Source organism: Urtica dioica, chromosome 8, assembly GCF_054948205.1.
Source record: "Urtica dioica subsp. dioica isolate 48M chromosome 8, U.dioica_male_clone48M_v1_H2, whole genome shotgun sequence".
NCBI classification, from domain to species: Eukaryota; Viridiplantae; Streptophyta; class Magnoliopsida; order Rosales; family Urticaceae; genus Urtica; species Urtica dioica.
This window is the reverse complement of record NC_142763.1, coordinates 30,513,137-30,526,919: the sequence shown is the minus strand read 5'-3', so window position 1 is coordinate 30,526,919 and position 13,783 is coordinate 30,513,137. Positions and strand designations below refer to the sequence as shown.

The following is a 13,783-nucleotide window of genomic DNA, read 5'->3' as shown; positions in this document are numbered from 1 at the left end:
CGAAAAACGAAAGTTTACCATTAAATAAATGGTCAAAAATTTAAGAATTGGTCGAAATTTTGTAGAAATCAGTCGAAACAAAACTAAATTTGGTCGGAAAATACTAAACGGTCAAAAATTCATAAACTTGGTCGAAAATTCAAGATATCGATCGAAAATATGAAGAATCCGCAATTTTTTGGTCAATAGAAAAAAATAAGAACTTATAAATGAACGATTATATGTCGAAACACAAATAAGACGTACCCTTTACTTTTAGATGTCGACTTTCACTTTTCACACTTCCAACAGTGACATTCTCTCTCTTATCTTCTCTTTGTACGCATGAATAACAATGAGAAAACCCAAAATTCAATAGCTTAAACACACTTTATTTTGATTTTGATATCTTGCAAATAAAATAAAAATGAAAGGTAATTTGGACTTTTCAAGTAGGCATGTGAAGGATAATTTGGTGTCAAACCAAAAGCTTCAAAGTGTAGCATTTATCAAATTTCTCTTCATTTTCCTTATAACAAATACCGAAGGTGGCTTTTTATGATGAAAAGTTGTAATATGGATCTTCTGTCTTTTAGGTCATTCTGTGGTCTATAGACAAGATTATTCTATTTGTCAATACTGAAATGAAAATAGAATATATTTCAAGAGAATTCGGATCATATTCAGAGGCCCATAAATAGTGTCCTCTCTATCAACTTGCATTGCATGAACTTGAGTCACATGGACAATTTCATCGAGGTAGAGGGGGGAAAAAAACTAATAAAATTTCACACGACAAATATTAAAAAGAAAATTTAATAACCCTCGATAAAAAAATCTGCAGCAAAATATGCAATCTGCCATTCAAATATAAACCAGTCAGCATCTATTACTATTAGTAATAAATATAATATCTACATGATTGTATGTATACCGTCTTTTCCTCCTGTAAGTTCCTTATTGTTCAATTTTTTTTTCACCATTTAACTTGGAAAAAAAAAATTCCCCAAAATGTGACTAGTTTTCACTCTCCCAAATAATTTTAACTGCTCCAAAAACCGACACTAAATTCAAATCATAGATCATCTTCCGATTTATCTTTGCTCCGCCGCGTATAGATGTCAACGGGCGCGGTTGTGGAGCCAAGGTTGTATTGCTTGAATCTGCGGTTTGGCGAGCTGTCATGTTGATCAAGATAAACCACGATCACAGTTATGTCGTCGTGGAAATGTCGCCTTGTTCCTTTGACGATTTTCTTTATGTCGTTGTATCTCATCTCTCTTTTCTTGGCAGCCTCTTGAATCGCAGCACGTACGAGTCGCTTTGCGATTCCCTGCAAATTATAAAAAATCGGCTCAATAATAAAATAAAATAAAAATTAAAAGAATGTCGGGAAAAATTTAGCATATGTAAATATGTTCAGTTGTATAGGTGGTGAGCTTCATAACAGGTTCATTATTCTGGACCAAAATGCCACTCGCAGAATAATTCGGGAAGCACTTTTAAAAGCCTATAAGAAAATGACGGGAGATATTTGGATTTGTGGATCAAGTAAATGAAAGATAGTTACTCACAGCTCTTGGGTTACTAGACACAATCTCAACAGCGTCCTGATCGCTCAACTGTTCCCACAGGCCGTCGGATGCGAAAATGAGGAACAAATCCTGCGGTCCGAGCTTCCTCGTGAGGATCGAGGGCTCCGCTGTCATCACGGGCCGTCTCAGAGGAATAGGGTTCCCGAATTGCTGGAAGATCGGGTCTCGGATAAAGTCGGGCTTCTTCAAATAGACATCGCCGATCGATCTCGAGACCTAAGATGCACACACACAAAAATAAAACTTGTAAAGATAATTTAAATCCACCCGGAAAACTAGTCAAATCTATCCAATACCAAAAAAAAAAAAAAAAACCACACACACACACTATAACAAGGGCTTTAGTGAATAATTAATCTCACTTCGACAAACACTCACTGAATCCATGAACCACATTCTTAAAAGACAAAAACAAGCTGAATGAATTCAGGAACTATCTTATTTGATTTGGCCTTCCTTTCTACTCAGATATGCAAGCTCATGTGTAACAAACTAGCTAAAGCCCCAGAAAGAATAAGAGAGATGGGTTATGATTCTACAGTGAACCAGTTCATTTGAGTCTAATGATTAACACACACAGAAAAAAAAAAAGGTCCCAAGAATTTTACCTGAATGATGCCTTTAATTCTCCAGACGCCGCGAGTGTAAACGACGATGTGAGCGTCGTCGGGGTGAAGAGCCTCGACCTCCTTCCGGACCTCCTCGACTGCGACGTTGTGATCGGTGGAGAGTCGCTCGGCCACCACGGAGCTCTTCTTGGTCCCCAAGCCCTGCTTTCCCAGGACCGCCCTCGAGTCTCCCAGGTTCGCCACGTGGAGGACGTCGTTGGCTATGGCTCCGACGAGGCAGCACGACCCCACCGAAGCAATCTGAGGCCTCGCCGCCAGAGACCGCTTCACCAGCCTCAGAAACTCCTCCTCCGTCGCGCTGAACGCCTTCCTGATCACCTCCGCCGATAATCCCCCGTGCTCCGTCGCAAACTCTGCACGGAAAATCCAAGATATGATAAGCCAGAGAGTCTTTCAAATTCGAATTCTGTTGTAGAGAAAGAGAGAGAGAGTGATTACTCTGCATATAAGGGAAGAGGTGTTTGTTGACGAATCTAGAAGCTTCGGGACCGCCGTGACCGTCGTAAACGCCGACGAACGTCGCGGAAGGCGAAGTGAAGACCTGACTCTGGTCCTCGAGACTCGAGTTCGCCTGAACCACGGCGATGGAGAAATCGCCGGAAGCGTGAGCCTTTAAGTCCGTGTGCCACATAAGTCCGTCTCCTCCTCCGCCGCCGCCGCAGCACCGCCGGAGCGGCCTGTAACACAGCCTCAACATCGGCGTTGTTCTCTCTCTCTCTCTGGTTCTTGTTCTTCGTTTTCGTGCGCGTAATAGGTATCTTGGTTGGCTTGGTTTGAGAAGAAATGTTTGTTTGCTTTGTTTTAGGTTAGGTGAAGAAAATCTTTTAAAAGAGGAGAGAAAAATGTGAAGAGAGAGAATAAGGAAAAAAAAAGTTGTGAAGAAGAGAAAGAAATGAAATGAAAGAAAAAGAAAAGTCCGCAGCGTTAAGAGGACGGTATTAGACGTGTTCGCTGATAACATTTGAAACCCACTCAAAACTCCCAAACTCGACTCATCTCAACTCATCTCAACTCAACTCAAAATATAATTTTTTTTATATTTATTTTTATATATATAACCGCGTAAATTAAAGACAACGATGACTCAGAAAGCTCACCCGTTTAGTCTGGTTTGGTTTTTTTTTTCTTTCATCTTTTTCCCTTTTTCATTTTCCTTAACTTTCGCTTGACTTTTGCTTAACTATTATATATTTGGCCAAGCTACATCATAATTATATATGGTATATGAAATTTATTTGTGTGTACTTTCCTTCATAGTGGTGGGATGATACTATAATCAATGACATTCAAAGAGTGCGCGTTTCTCATTAAAAAGATAATGCATAAATTATATTAAATAGCTTATCGAACCACGTTGGAAAAGATTTATAACACCGTGGGTATTTTTTTTTTTTTTTGGTCTATTTTATAATTTTTTCCTATCTTTAAAGAATTCCATTAGGTAATTTATCGCTTACCACTAGCGTACTGTAACTTCAATTTTACTAATTTATCGCTTATTTTATGTGTATATCGTGATAAATGTCAAAAATTTATCGCGATTTATTATATAAATAAATTAATATAAATAAAATATAAGGCATATGCAAAAATTTTGAATTTTTTTTACGAAATTTGATAAAATATTTGCGAAATTATTTGCAATATTTGTGGTATTTGTAAAAGAAAATTGTTGTATTTACGAAATTTGTAAAAAAAAAAAATGAAAACATTTGCATTATATACTCGAAACTCTATTGTGAGTTTGCAGAATCCGCAATATTTGAAACCCTGGGTAAGATTCTCTAAGCGTTGATACAATACATATTTGACTCCAAGCAACATCATACCTTACAATGGAATCGAATAATGTTCATAGGGTTTGTAAAATATCTAAAGCTCATATGTGAAATATTATAAGAGATTTGTAAGTAACTAGGTCACTTTAAACATGTGATTTTGGATCTAGCCTATGTTTGACAATTTTTAGGGATATAGCCAAATGACTTATGTGGCAATAATTAAAGTCTGATTTGCCCTTATTTATTAACAAATTCGTCCCTTTCTCTTTCCTATTTTTTTTCAAATAATTTTTTTTGCATCAAAACTTCAAAAATTCGTATCTTTCTCATACGAACTCGAAATTGAGTGATTTCAGATCCTACAAATTCGTGGCGTCGAGATCTTCAAAAATAGACCCATTGTGTTTGATGAAAAATTATGTTTAATGCATCATAGTTACGCTTCCATTTATTTTTTTTGATAATTTCAAAAATTTCCAGTTATTTCCATATTTAATGTAGTAACGTGATTTTTCTACATCTATGGTATTAAACATGATTTTTCATCAAACACAATGGATCTATTTTTGAAGATCTCGGCGTCACGAATCCGTAGGATTTGGAATCACTCAATTTCGAGTTCATATGAGATAGATATGGTTTTTTGAAGTTTTTATGTAAAAAAAATGTAGGAAAATAGTAGGAGAGAGAAAGTGACGAATTTGTTAATAAATAAGGGTAAATCAGACCTTAATTATTGCCACATAAGTCTGTTGACTATTTCCCTAAAAATTGTGAAACATATGCTAAAAACAAATTTTATAGTTTCATTTTGGCTATTTCGCTACACTGCCATATTATAAAGTACATAAATTTTTTAGCTTTACTCTTATAAGTTATAATTAATGGGCGAATCTGATCAACTAAAAATTTTGAAAAAAAAATACCTCAAGTGTTCTTCAAGGTTTCGGAATAAAAATGCTAGAACTATATGCTTAATGATTAAATATAATTATATTACAAAGATCCAATATTTATTAACAAGATTATTAGAAAATTTATGTGATTGAATAGGTTAGTGTCTTAGAGTTTGCGTTCAAATAAAGACAAATTTTGTGAGATTTGCTAAAAGCTGGTTAGAAAATAGTTTGATATAAAAACAAAATAAGTGACTGATTTCTTCATAAGTAATGTGTCAAAAAATAAATTTTACTATGTTAAGCTACTTAGCACTCTCCTCTCGTAGAGGCGCCAATAGCGCATTGTCAGCAATAAGTCGTATCATTTGGGTTTATAAAGTCGTATTTTTAATATTTGCAACCAAGCAATCACTTGTTTACACCTTAATCAAGTTTGAGTTAACTAAAATAATCTAATTGTCCTAATCACACATTTCCAATAAAAAATATTATTCTCGTTTACCATTTGAATAATTTATGCATCATGTGATATAAATATGGACAAAAAATTTATAGCCTCTCCGGAGATTTTCTTTTTTATTATAGCGACGCTGAAATACTACCACGGTTCTGACTATACGCGTTTTTCTTCCAAGGTTTTAATATGGTACAAGTGCAACAATACTATTAACAAATCGTTTCATTAGTTATTTAAGCTAACCCAATAACATGTTTACTGCAAATTTCAAACCACCTCAACCACGAGAATTTATACATATATTTTTCATAGTAACTCTTGAATTCACTACATCTTGGTTTGTGGATTTGTAGTGTTAATATTTAGGAATAAAAGCCATTTTCTAATAAGGATATTGTAAAAGATTTGCAATAGGTCAAGGAATATGCTTTATGTCGTGGTTCTCATTATTTCTTTGCCCCTCTTACTTTAAAAAAAAAAAGTTATATATGTCGAATAATTTAGACTACACACACACAAAAATAGAGAACCTCTTTCTCCATAAAAGCATCTCCAAACTAAAACTCCATAAATGCAATATTTTACACTCCAAACTGCAATTTAAGTCACTTCAAACAATATTTCATCTCAGACTCGATACTCCATTTTTAACACCAAAAAAAACATATTACATATTTTCTCTAATATTTTAATAATTTTAACTTCTAGTTATTTCACTCTAGTCCATATGTATATTTAGTTTGTTTCTTTTGGGAAATTCAAATTATTATTTGTAAAAAATAAATGAAAATGGTGATATTTGCAATATAACATATTTTTAGGGAGACATGTCATGTATAATAAACTGAATGGATATGTCTAATATTTCTTAAAACTGAGGGTATAAATTACGCATTTTGATTAAACAGAAGGGATACTGCTGATATTTTCCCTTTATTTATTTTTAGTTTATAACATTTAATTCCTGAACTATGATTTTGTGCGTACTTAATTAACAGCTATTAACGCATATTTACTGCAAAATGTGAAGTCCAATACTCCCATTTCCTTTTATTTACTAACTACAAAATAGATAGTTACAGTTATTAACTACGAAAAAGCTTTTTTTTGGGTTTTTTTATTTACAGAGAATGGTGATAAAAGCGGAAACAGAATCACGAATTCAAAGAGAATCACAAGGATAAAGCTATATTATTTTGAATGGTAAAGCTCAATTCTAAAAATCAAGATTTTTTTTTAAATCCTTGTCATTAATTGATACTTTTAGAAATTAATTTATTATTTTTATTGATTTATTAACACTTGTCATTAATTGCAGATTTTTATTATTTATTTCTAATTTTATTTTGTTCATTATAGCGGGAGTTGTTTAAGGGTATTTAGGTCAAATGTATCTCTTAGTTTAGACGGGTTGGCTATTTTACAGAATGTTTGCAAACATTGACTACATACAAAATTTCTAATTTATTTTGAGCTAGAAATCTACAACACCCTATCATATAAATTTAGAATGATTATGTGGCTCTTCAATAAATACATAATATCATTATATATATATAGTATAAATACACATTACATATAACATTTAATTACTTGGCAAACAATTATAAAGTCAAGTGCGTGATACTAAAATACTAATTAGAACTTTACACGTATAAAAAAAACATAAATTATAGATAACAAAAATACAAAACATAAAAAATTTATCATTTAGTCTTTCATTTATATTTTTTTTTTCCACACATTATTTGTCAATACGTTTGCACTTAACTTTGGAATGTATTATGTCTATCATATTCTTTGCACTTTATTTTTAATGTATAATGTTTAGTAATTTATTTTTTAGCGTTTTAATTTGTATATATGCCATGTAATATGAAATGTAATAAGTTTTGAGGTTGTTTTTGGAAATAGTTAAATTATTTAAATATTACTAAAATCTCACTCCAAAATTGAGTTGATGAAGAGTAAAACTCCATAATTTGAGTTTTCATATTCACCAACTTCAAACGATGTTGGATTGGAGGATACCCAACCTCATTTTGTCACATCTCACTCCATTATGGAGTGACTTGAAGATGGTCTAACAGAAGAAAAAAAAAAAAAAAAAAAAAAAAAAAAGTCTAATAGTTATTTTGGATTCAAATACTCGTGACTAAACTTGGGTCATTGGACGCAGTGAAATTTTTACTTCCAATAAGACGGAATCCTTAACAAAAAAAAGTTTATGGTCAAACCGGAATAGAAACTTTCCTTCAGTTTCTTTTGTCACTATTAATGAAATAAATTAAATTTAAACCTAAAATATATCCTATAGTCCGGATAAATCGAAGAATAGTGCCAAAACAGTACTAGAATTTTCGGTTATGTGAAATAGTACAAGAAGCTACTTTCTGATTTCCTGAACGGTGCCGAAACGGACGGAATTTTTGGTTTATTCCATTATAATAGACACCTTGATATTTCAAATCTTATTTTATTTTTATTCACTTTGGTTTTACTATCGATCTCCTTTTTCATTTACTCTCTCTCTCTCTCTCTCTCTCTCTCTCTCTCTCTCTCTCAAATCCAGCAATCACATTCAAACTCCATCTTCAAACTAAAATGAAAGTTTAAAATAATATTTTGTATTTTTTTTATAATTTCACATTATTTTACAAGTATACATATATTTTTGAAATCATATTTCCTTTTTAGAAAATAATGGATTTTGTTGCAACGTGTTGTGTTTTTTTAATAGTAAAAATATTCAAAAAAAAGTAATTTAATTTTATGACAAAATATGCACAATAGGATAACGTACGACAAACTATGAAAATCATCCTCTCAATATTTTTATAATATGTTTTAATTAAATTTTATATTTTGCTTCCAATATGTTATGGATTTTGCTGGAACTGAGTAAGTATTAATTTATGTCAACTATAACAATTATGTTGGGATTCTTCATTAGAAGAAACGTTTTTAGATCCATTATGGCACAGTCTTTTTCAAACATAAATAAGGATTTAAGTTTATAAATCTAGCAATAATATGAAAACTCAAATAATTAGCCAAAGCTTTTTATTTTTTAATATGATCTAAGGAGCTTAGTTTATTGATCTTAATTATTAGAAATCTCAATCTGACGGAGCCTTAAATGTTGGGTTTTATTTTAATAACTTTGTTTTAGCTTTTAAGTGTTACTATATAACACGCAAAGGGGTCAAAATCTTCCATCAGCGTTACGTCATACATGGTTTTGATGTGAATTCAATCGTACATGCACGTATGGTTTGCTTGCTGTAGACCATTGATTTATAATTATAGATCAACACTAGTGACGTCTTCTATTAGACCATCTCCAACCCATACCCATAACATCAAAATAGTGTAACTTTTGCATCAAAATAGTGCAACATCAAATAATGTTTTCATATCAAACCCACAAAACCAAATAACACACCAAAAAAATATTATATTTTCATATTACTTCATATCAATTACAAATTACCCTTCTATTAATTTATTATGTCAATAATAAGCTAATTAAATAGTATATTGTTTTTTTGCATCAACATATCAAATTAATTTTACAATTTTATTAAGCATTATGTTAATACTACAAAATGAATATATAAAAAAATCACACTAAAAAAATAAACAGTGGAATAACATTTATAGAATAAAGATTACATAAATACATTACATTTCATTAGTAAAATTAAATATATCAAATAAACTAAACAAAAGAAACACAAGATCAATTTCAACAACATGGATAAGGAAATTTCGGGCAATACATCAACAACATCCGAGCACCCAACTCTGATGATATACCGAACTATTAAATAATAGTTTTTTATGTAATTTGTGATATTTATTTGCTTATGTATGCACTTGTATTTTTTTTTCCATTAAGTCGTGTGTGGCAAGTATAATTTTAATTGAGATTGTACTTTTATGATTTTTAGTATATTGGTGTTTATTTTATTTGATAGGTAATTGGTGTTTATTTTATTTGATAGGTAATTGGTGTTAAATTAATGTTATATATTTTCATAAATTATTTAAATAGGCTCAAAATTATAAATATGTTTTATCTGAGGATGAATTTGCAATTAATAATTTTGTTGCACCAAAATGGTGATAATGAATAATGTTGCACCAAATATAGTGATAAACTATTCATTGCACCATTTTGGTGCAAAATATGGTGTGGGTTGGAACAAAACCCACACCAAATGTGTCACTTCTCACATCAAAATAGTGTGGGTTGGAGATGATCTTAGTAACGTTTACCTCTATAAATTTAATCTATATATTGTTCCTTTCGAAGCTCAAATTATTTATTTGCTTGAAAACCTATTACACAATACACTTCACTTAAGAAATTATTTTATTTGAGGAGAAGGAAAATGACAATTCTTGCTTTACAATAGAAAGGAAAACAAAAAAGTTTTATGACACTCATCACAAATGGTTTGTTTATTTATTTATTATGTATGTTAATCAACATAACAATTGTCTTGCGAATAACTCAAAGTTTCAAGCACAAATATGCCAAACACAATAAATTTTAAAGACGACGAGTCTCTAATTACAGACGATTCTATTAACCAAAGAAAAATATTTATATTTTAAAAGGTGTTACGTGATAGAGAAAGACCGTTGATGAGTTCGGATGTGTGTTTGAAAGCGCCCGTTTTTTCTTTCTTGAGTTTACCTTATATATATTTTGCATTGATCAAACCCATATGATTATTATTACGAGTGGTAGCTACTGAGTATTTGTCTTTGATATAAGTTTATGGTTCTTGATCGTTGAATCGTGTCACTTCAACTATTTCTTTGGTTTGTGGCCACACATTTGACTACTAGTCATTGGATCATCTTAGCTCCTCCTTAACTCAATTTTCGCTCGACAAGTTTTATCATTCTTAACTTATAAACCCATCTCATCTCTCCTTCAGTCCGCAAGCTTGCAAATGCTCGGACCCTTTGTGACTTTATGGTCACCTTTTATGTTGTGTGTGTATATACATATATATATATATATATATATATATATATATATAAAATAGAAAATTAGGGAAATAAACAATTTAAACGTTTGACATTCCTAAATAACCAATACTTGATAAATTTTAGGTAAATAACCACTTTCAGACGTAAATTTTAGATAAATAACCAACGTGTAAAATTTTAAGAACTAAATCATTAAAATTCAAAAGTTAGAGTTTTATTCATGCCAATTGCTCCTTAAAAAGCAAAAAAGTTCAAACAATTTCTTTACGCGTCTTAGTGATGAGAGTATTGAAAACTTAAAAGAGATAATATCACATACAATATATGATCTCGCCTAGTCAAAATTTTGCGTTCACCAAATCCGCTGGTCTAATACTGGGACTAAATGCATGAAAGGACATTGGAGAAAATCTAAACGAGTTGATTCAAAGACTTCCAAGTTTGGCTCTTCATTTGGAAACTTCATTTGTCTATTAGTGATTGGACTTTGTCAAGCTCGGTGACTTGACTTGTACCATGAATAATCAACGCTGCATTTTTTTATTCTTCCAAGTTTTCCAAAAAGGAAGTCAGTCAGTCAGTCATAGAGAAAGACAAATTTGAACCGTGCGATGTAAATCCAATGGTCGACAACATAAATAATAACACGGGATTCTTGAGCTTATTGTATTTTGTAATTATTTTAGCTTGCAACTGTATCTTCGGTCACCAGAATCATCAGCTTCGCCACCGCTTATTGAGTGTTCATGAATTTCACGTCAAAATCAATAATCATAATACAAATATAAACGAGTAAAGACCTCTAATATTGTTTTTAAAAAACTAGTTCCATATGGCTCTTAGACTTCTTCTCTCAGGCTTCAAATACCACACAGCCTTGTATTAGTAGGAAAAACAACAAATCCTATTTCTTTAAAGTTTAATCAATTATTGCTGATGAAATCTACACCTGTTGTTATGACATCGTAATTGCATTTTATTAAAGGCAATATACTCATAGGGAGGTTGTTGAGAGTAGACTTTCCATCTGTGTCATTTATTAATCATACAGATTATCACTTGATCATTAGTTAGGAGTCTGCATTAAAAATCGAACAAGAAATTAAACAGCACGAAACTTAATATTCAATCTAATTCTTTAAGATTCAGTCTAAATTTAGTGAACACGTTTACTGATCACACATTAAAAAGAGAGTAACAATGTCTAAAAAAAAAAAAAAAAATTGTTACGATTGTCAATAAAAACATATGATAATAACTAGTACTAAAGAAACTCGTACATCTACCGTTTACAATACACCACTACAAAGTTGACAAGTTGAGTATCAAAACTTTAACTACACTACAACAACATTAAGTTAAAGCTAATCTTTCTTTAGGGCGTGAAAACCGAGGCTACAAGGCTTTCACGATTGTCGATTTTTGTACACAAATAACCCTTCGACAATACGGACAGTCCCCACGAATCCGAACCCAGGGCCGTAAACAAGCGGAGTGAAACCTATGGTCGCAGGGCAAGCGTATAAGCTCGTCTCCTAGGGCAAAGCTCTCTAGGCATATACTGCAATCCCGAGATGATCTCAAGACCGCTCTTTCTTCGTAATCTTCTCCTCCGATGCCCGTTTCCTCATCGATGCTGAAATGCTGCGATTGCAAACAATCCAAAGCATCTTGACTGAGACCGACCGGCTTCTTGCTCTGTTCTCCCAGTAAATGGAGCCTCGAGTTTTGGGAGCTCGGGTCGGTTGTTGGGGATCCATAAAAGGACCATCGGCCAAGGAGATTTTCAGTTTCCCGCTCATTAGTATAAAAAAGACTTTGGGAATTGTTCTGCCTTATACCAGAAGGGTTAAAACTCGATGGAACTCTCCCATGTTGCCTGTAACAAAAAAAAGGTCAAACGTATCAAATCACACCCCCATGTGTTCGGGCCTAAGACTAGCTTACAAGAGAAACTGCAACACCCTAGATAACATTGATATACAGGGGTTGAAAATGATACTTTAACTCATCCAGTTGCTACCCAGAATTCTCAACACAACAGCAAATTAGGTTCATTCTTCATGAGATGAGACTCACTGGTTTATTTTGTATTACTGGATATATAATAGAAAGGATTCTAGATATGGAATTGGGACATTGTTGCGCTCTCCCTAAGGAATATCATCTAAACACTAACAATTTTCAATCATTTTCTCTTCTATCCCCTTACTTACAAACTAACAAACTTCTAAGAATTATATACTTTACACCTAACTATCTAAGTTCCTAACATTCATCTAATAGTCTTTCTCAAATATTCACTACGAAAAGAACTTCAATCCCCAAATTTCTACTAGTATGGAGCAAGATTATTGTTCACATTCACATTCTCTGGCTAAAATAGATATGATTTCCAGTGGCGTAACCGACCTAGTTGTGGCGGGAGGAAGACCCCTTAGCCTCTCGCGAAGCCGAGCCCTAGCCAGAAGCACGGCGCTGGGAAGCCTTTCGCTCGAAATCACCGGCGCCGGCGACCTCACATCCTCGCCGGAAGAAACCTGGCTCGAACTCTCCTCGAGCCGAAACGACCCGCGCTCCTGAGCAACACAGCACGGACCAAAATTATCAGTAGCTATTTACGATAAGAATGACATAAATTGAGTGATCAATTTCTGATTGACACGGCAAATACTTCGAAGCCCCAAATTAGTATCTCCGGAATTAAGAGAGAACTGATCGGGACAAACCTGGTGAGAAACACGGGTGAAGGAATTGCGAGAGTGAGGGTATCGCCGGAGAGGATCGCACCCGTCGGAATCGTGGCGGTGGAGATTCCGACGACCGTTCGCCGTCGGACTGTGCTTGAAGCTCCGAGTCTGCGGAGGAGGAGGAGAATCGAGGCCGAGATCGATAGTGCTCCGACCGATTCGAGACCTTCGGTTGTAAAATAGCTCCGAAGCGCTCGTCATGCAACAAAGAAGAAACAGAAACACACACAACCTCGCAGAAATCGATACAGTTTTGTAAAGCCCTAACTATCGAAGGAGGAGAGAAAGTGTATGGAGATTTCGGGGAAGGAAAAGTCAGAGGAGAGAGGCCATTGGAGAGCTTCCATGAAATAACGCTGCGTGTTATTTTGACAGTGACTCAGAGAGAGAAATAGACAGAGAGCAGTGTTCGCTTTCAGTAATGGATGAAAGAGAGAGAAAGATGGAATGTGTTTGTGGGGGAAGACGATGGTGGATAAGCTTCGATTGTGCCACGTGTCATTCGGTGCCTTGTTTACAAATCTAAGCGTTGGATTGTGGTGCTTAGGCTGTCTGTGGGTCCGGGATTTTGCTAAATGGAATTAGATATTAGATAGATATTTTTCTAGGATTGAAAATACAAGAACAATACAAAACAAATAGCATCCCTTTCAATTTTTAGTTATTTTTATAGAAGAATATATTAT

The 13,783-nt window shown here is 33.4% G+C and overlaps 2 protein-coding genes across 2 annotated transcripts; both read right to left on the bottom strand.

Annotated features, from left to right (window-relative positions):
* Nucleotides 1–779: 779 nt before the first annotated feature.
* Nucleotides 780–3,084, bottom strand: LOC149389123 (Protein phosphatase 2C family protein). Its single transcript, XM_089623002.1, has 4 exons — nt 2,642–3,084; nt 2,183–2,556; nt 1,554–1,790; nt 780–1,312 (listed from the first exon to the last, which is right to left on the bottom strand). The coding sequence occupies exons 1-4, from the start codon at nt 2,898–2,900 to the stop codon at nt 1,055–1,057; spliced, it is 1,128 nt and encodes a 375-aa protein (XP_089479128.1). The 5' UTR covers nt 2,901–3,084; the 3' UTR covers nt 780–1,054.
* Nucleotides 3,085–11,461: 8,377 nt separating this feature from the next.
* LOC149389122 (RING/U-box superfamily protein) lies at nt 11,462–13,531 on the bottom strand. The gene is made up of 3 exons (XM_089624689.1): nt 13,077–13,531; nt 12,760–12,926; nt 11,462–12,226 (listed from the first exon to the last, which is right to left on the bottom strand). Exons 1-3 carry the CDS (start codon nt 13,296–13,298, stop codon nt 11,743–11,745), a joined length of 873 nt encoding a protein of 290 aa, XP_089480815.1. The 5' UTR covers nt 13,299–13,531; the 3' UTR covers nt 11,462–11,742.
* Nucleotides 13,532–13,783: the final 252 nt, after the last annotated feature.